This window comes from Halichoerus grypus, chromosome 2 (assembly GCF_964656455.1).
Source record: "Halichoerus grypus chromosome 2, mHalGry1.hap1.1, whole genome shotgun sequence".
Lineage (NCBI taxonomy): Eukaryota > Metazoa > Chordata > Mammalia > Carnivora > Phocidae > Halichoerus > Halichoerus grypus.
Genome location: NC_135713.1, coordinates 146136037 through 146142036, shown reverse-complemented (window position 1 = coordinate 146142036; position 6000 = coordinate 146136037). Strand labels below are relative to the sequence as shown.

The 6000-nt window shown below is 48.0% G+C and overlaps 1 protein-coding gene across 1 annotated transcript in view; it reads left to right on the top strand.

The window, feature by feature from the left end:
- The first annotated feature begins 948 nt into the window (after positions 1–948).
- LOC144380994 (uncharacterized) overlaps positions 949–6000 on the top strand; it is a 30357-nt gene continuing 25305 nt past the window's right edge. The window contains exons 1-2 of the mRNA XM_078066424.1: positions 949–1019; positions 1298–1386. Of these exons, the coding sequence (XP_077922550.1) occupies positions 1320–1386 (67 nt within the window). The 5' untranslated portion in view covers positions 949–1019; positions 1298–1319. The remainder of the gene's footprint in view (positions 1020–1297; positions 1387–6000) is intronic.

The following is a 6000-nucleotide window of genomic DNA, read 5'->3' as shown; positions in this document are numbered from 1 at the left end:
TTCACTGTATGCACATCATTATGCACCAGATCTCCAGAACTTTTTTTATCTTTCAAAATTGAAACTCTATTTCTATTGAATAACTCCTCTTTCCCCCTCCCTCCTAGCCCCTGGCAGTCACCATTCTACTTTGTTCCTAAAAGTCTGGCCATTTCAGATACCTCATATCAAGCTGTAATTGTCTTTTTGTGACTGGTTTATTTCACTAAGCATACGTCCTCAGGGTCACACATGTTGTCGCTTACAACAGGATTTCTTTCTTTTTTAAGGCTGAATAATATTGTTATGTGTATATACCAAATTTTGCTTATCCTTTCATCCTTCACGGGGCAATTAGGTTGCTTCCCCCAAAGAAGCACGGTTTTTACAGGTATTGCAAAAGCAAGGTCTGAAAACACCTATGGGAGGACAGGAAGAATTCTAACATTTTTGCGCTCAGAGGTAGAGGGATCCTTCATTCGGGGAACACATACTGACAGGGCCTTCATGTCCTAGACACAGCGCTAGGCACTGGCATACACTGGATCACGCTCGCGCACAAGATCCCTGGCTCTCCGAGCGCTCAGTCCAGGCTTTCTCTGTCAAGGAGGTGAAGCGCGTGTTACAACACGCTCTGAGGTGCCCACTCTGAGTGCACCGACCACCCGGAGCGAGGGTGGCGGCCCTGGCCAGAGAGGTAAGCACTTAGGTACCCTTTCCTCAGAGTTTGTGACAGTAGGTAGGAAAGAGGATCAGTCATGGTAAGACCTCTATAATTGGTTGGGGTGCTGTGGGTGAACAGCACAGAACCAGGAAAACGTGTACGCGGGTTTCTGGTGTTTCCCCAATTGTCTGAACGGTGGAAACAGTCCACCAGGCTTTTTCCTGTCACGTGGGACGTGCGGTGCCAGCATCTCATTGGCCAGGACTCTGGGGGGGGCGGGAAGAACAGGAGGGACCAATGGGGATGGGCCTCCCGCGCATGTGCAGTGCCCTTTGGTTCGCCCCAGGAAGAGCTGCGTCCGGGATTGCGGCACCAGGTGCGGCTGTGGGGTCCTCGTCTGCCGGCTTGCCCGGCCCCACCGCCCGCCTGTGTTGTGCGGAACCAGCAGGCCGGCGGCAGTCTGCCTCAGGCTTGCAAGCGTGGGCCGTTCTGAGTCGCAGGTGCCTCGAAAGCCCGATCATGCGGCCGCCCGCCTGGCTCGAAGGGGCTGGGAGGGGCTCGCAAGCGGCAGAAAGGCCCCCGGGTGAAGGCGAGCCTGGGTGGCCCGGGCGTCCCTTTCCACGGGCCTTGGCTGACTGGCTCCTGTTTCCACAGAGAACGGAGCGTGGCCTCAGCCATGAGCCCGGCAGCGCCAAGCAGTCTCCTCCTGGCCTGCAGCCTGGCCCTCACGCCGCTGTTCGCAGGTGAGAGGAAGGGGTGGGGCCCTGCGCGCCTTCCCGCGCCGCGCGTGTTCAGTGCGCAGCCAGCTCGGCCCTGCGCTCCCGCCTTCCGGCCCCCGCCCTGCGCCCTCCGCCGACTCCCCCGCCGGGGGCTTGCTCCGCGGGGCATCCGGGGAGGGCGAGCGGCCTAGTTCCTGTGTCTGCCGGCCCGCGCTGGGCGCAGATCCCGGTCCGCTCCGTGGACCGAGCCCGTCCCGCCTCCGAGCAGGGGAACGTGGGTCCCCGACTCTCCGCGTTTTGAGGGAGACGGGCCGAGCGAGGGGTTGGCGCGTAGTACGTTTTGGTTAGAGCAGAGCTTCTTTGTGTTTCTCCGGAGTCCACTCGTATTGAGGGGAAAGAGGAGAGAAGATGTCACCCCTGAAGTGGGAATCACGGCCCGGGTCTGAGCAGTCGTGTCTCCTCCGGGATTTCCCGGGGGCTTGCGGGACTCCGGGAGCGGCCGTTCCCCGGGCGCCCGCACGGATGTCGCGGCTCTGCGTGGGGCCGAAGCCGTTCAGTTGGGGTCGCGTACTCGGTCTTAAGTTCACCTGTTGTCAGGTGTCCTAAGCGAGCCGCCTCCATCGTCAAGGTTGTCCCGCGGCTCCTGCGCTCGCTCCGCCTTCAGGCCTCGCCGGCTTCCCTCAGCCTCTCAGTTCCAGTCTGTCTTTTCATAGGAAGGGGTAGAGCTGACTGGAAACGGACTCAGCCTCCTCGTTCCTCTCCCGCCCACCGGCCGTCACCGTAGAAACAGTTACCGCTTAGCGAGAAGGAGTGAGTCAGCTTAGAATGTTTTTTTAAGATTTTATTTATTTATTTGACAGAGAGAGACACAGCGACAGAGGGAACACAAGCAGGGGGAGTGGGAGAGGGAGAAGCAGGCTTCCTGCTGAGCAGGGAGCCCGATGCGGGGCTCGATCCCAAGACCCTGGGACCATGACCTGAGCCGAAGGCAGACGCTTAACGACTGAGCCACCCAGGCGCCTCAGGATTTTTGATAAAATAAGAAAGGTCGACGTAATTATAGATAAAATTTCAGGTCTTCTCCATTGCTTTTCCTCCTCTGCTTTCCATACCTAATAAAAGATTACAGAAAATCCCTTGTTTTATTGGTTTTGGGAACAGGTCTTAGGTGGAAGTGTATCATTAGCTTTCAGCCTTTAGTCCTCTTATCACCCCGATTCCTGTCTTCCTTTATCTGTATTTTCTCCTCCAGAGCTCAAAGCCAGTCTCACTGAGTTTTCCCATCAAAGCTCATTTTCAAGAGGAGAAGAGCAAATTCTCATTCCTCTCACTGTGAAGAACTGAGTGCTATTAACCTGACCCAGGTGCTCTGCATTTTAACAGAAACCAAAACCCAAAGCTTTAAAAAAAAAAAAAAAAAGAAGAAGAAGAAGAAAAGGAAAGGAAAAAAAAAGCCTTTTACTGCAAGAGAGGACATGAGTTTGTGACATGTGGTTTAGTTGGGGGGGGGGGGAGATTGGTCTGTTTGCACAAGATACGCTAATAATTTGTTTCCAGCTCAGGTGCCATTGCCCTGGGCACCGGAGGGGGGAGGCTTGAAGGCAACAGCAAGGGAAGGGCGAGAAGTGGTATTCCCACACTTACCCAGGTGACCACGTGTTTCCTCAGAAGTGTACTCCTTTACTCGGCTGATCAGAGCTTGCCTGTGCTTATAACTTGCAGTGAGGTTTACTTGAATATTTTCTATAATAAGCCTTTCCCCCACCTTTATTGAGATATAATTGACATATATTGTCTGCATAAGTTTAAAGTGTACAGCATACTGTGAAATTACTATCACAGTGTAGTTAGCATCCATCTTCTCATGTAGATACAATTTTAAAAAGCAAATTTTTCTCTTGTGATGAGACCTCAGGATTTACTCTTAACAACTTTCATATGTATCACACAGCAGTGTTGGTTTAGTCCTCTTGTTATACATCCCTAAGTACTTATATCTTACAACTGGACGCGTGTACTTCTTAACCACCTTCCTCCAATTCCCCCTCCACCAGCCTCCGGGAACCACAAATCTGATTTCTTTTTTCTGTGATTTTTTTTTTTAAGATTCCATATATAAATAAAAACATACAGTATTTATCTTTTTCTGACGTAGGGGCAAAAAAGTGTTTCTTCTTCCCTTTTAGGTTTTTGGGCTGGCCTAATAATTAAATTGATAAAAAACAGATTAACAGGAGAGAAACAAAAGTTTAGTAACATCTATACATGGGAGAGACCAGGAAAACCGAGAAACTCTGAAATGGCCAAAGCCATCCCCGTAAATACCACTGTCAGGCAAAGAAAATTGTATGTTGGGGGTGGGAAGTCAGTTACCGGGAGGTTATCAGGAAAAGCACAGTAAACAAGGATAAGGTTGTGATGCAGATTTAAGTCATCTAATTCATTGATAAGAATTTCTAGAGATTTGGAATCATCCCCTTCTTTCTGGTAGCTGGGGGACACCCTTACAAATAGAAACTCCCCTTATAAATATGATTTACATATTTTCCCTTGTAAATGTCTCTTACAAAAGAATAACTTCTACTTGGTTTTCAGAGCTTTTCCTATGTTTGCAGTTTCTTAAAAAATAATCAACCTAAAATTGTCCTTATGCAGAAGACACTTTTTTTTTTTAAGTAAACTCTACACCAGTGTGGGTCTTGAACTCATGACCCTGAGATCAAGAGTCGCATCATGCTTTACCAACTGAGCCAGCCAGGCATCCCAAAAGAGACATATTTTGGGGTGGCAAATTTTGTTCCCCTACACTGACTTACCTCATTTAGTGTAATGGTTTCAAGATCAATCCATGTTGTCACAAACGGCAAGTTTTCCTTGTTGTTATAATATCCCGTTTTGTATGTGTGTGTATATGTATATATATGTGTGTATATATATATATATGTATGTATATATATATCATAACTTCTTTATCCCTTTGTGCGTTGATGGATACTTAGATTATTTCCATGTCTTGGCTGTTATAAAAATGCTGTGATGAACATGGGGGTGCAGATATCCTTTCAAGTTAGAGTTTTGGTTTCCTTTGGATATATTCCAGAAGTGAAATCGCCGGATCATATTGATGTGGTTTGGAGTGTTGGGGTTCAGAACCGATGGCCAAGAAAGAATTCTTGAGATGTCTTTGGTGCAAAAAGGTGGTTTTATTAAAGCACAGGGACCCATGGGCAGAAAAAGCTGCACTGGGGCTGTGAAGAATGGCTAATTATATACCTAGGGGTTGGGGGAGGTAAGGACAAAGGGAGGTGTCCAAAAGGACTTTCATTTCTAAAGAAGACTCAGGATACTGAAGGCCTACCATTGCCAAGCTAATGTTGTTTTTCCCTCTAGCAAGGCATTAATATTAAGACAGTTGGGAGTTTCCTGGAGGAAAATTATACTCTGCCTATCTCAAGTATTTTTCAAAGGGCTGCAGGTTATGTTTTATCTACATTCCCTTCTGCCTTTGTTTCCCATCTCACTGTGGAGGGGCTCCAGGAAATTGAGTCTATGGGTCTCTGGAAGTTAGGCTATTGATAAGATTGCTTTTTTTCTTGTAAATCACTAAGACATTTGTAAACTGATGGAGACTCCTGTCCTGCAGGACTGTGATCTTTATCAATTACCATTTGTTTTTCCCTTTCCTTAGTTTTAGGGCAACCAGGAGTGCCTGGGGAATGTTACACATAGCCCACCCTGGAGTCGTTTTTTTGGGGGGGGGAGGGGGTTGTGGAGTGTCAGCTTGTGCTTTGCCTTTAGTTTGCCTTCTGCTCCCTCATCGATATGGTAGTGTTAAAAAGTACATTTCAAGATCAAATTGGCTTTATTAAATGTTTCATGAATTCGGCAGCATTCATTCCAGCAAGCAGTTGGGAGCTCTGCTGAGCTGCAGAAAAAGAAATGTTTTTAAAGGCAGGGGAAATGCACTTTAAAAAGGAAATTCACTAGCAAAGAATGTATTTAGGCAAGGTCACCTTCCTAAGGGTGAAAGAAAGAGTCTCTCAGGGGATTGCCTCCTAGTGTTGACCAGGAAATTCTTGTGGCTAGCTATAGGTTACATTGCTGAAGGGTTGAAACAATAGTTAGGTTAGGTGTTAAATCTTGCTTTATGGACATGGGGCCTTTTTTGGGCCTGTGGTTTGTGATGAGGGAACAGAAGACAAGCTGAGGACAAAGCATTAGGGGACACCCTGCAACCTCCCCCCACCCTCCACTCCTAGGTGGGACATGTGTGACATTCTTCCAGGAAGCTCCCAACTATCTTAATGTTAATGCCTTGCTAGAGGGAAAAACAACCTTAACTAGAAAATGGCAAGGCCCCAGCTATCCTGTGAGTCTTCTTAACATATGAAAATCCTTTTGAAACCTCCCTTTTCCTTACCTCCCCTAACCCCATAGTATGTAATCAGACACCCCTCACAACCCCGGGGCAGCAGCTCTTTCTGCCCACAGGTCCTGTCCCCGTGCTTTAATAAGCCACCATTTTGCACCAAAGACGTCTTAAGAATTCTTTCTTGGTTGTCTGGCTCTGGACCTCACCCCACCGAACCTTACTTATATTCTAAAACCCCACCAGTTTGGGTTTTTTTGTTTAATTTT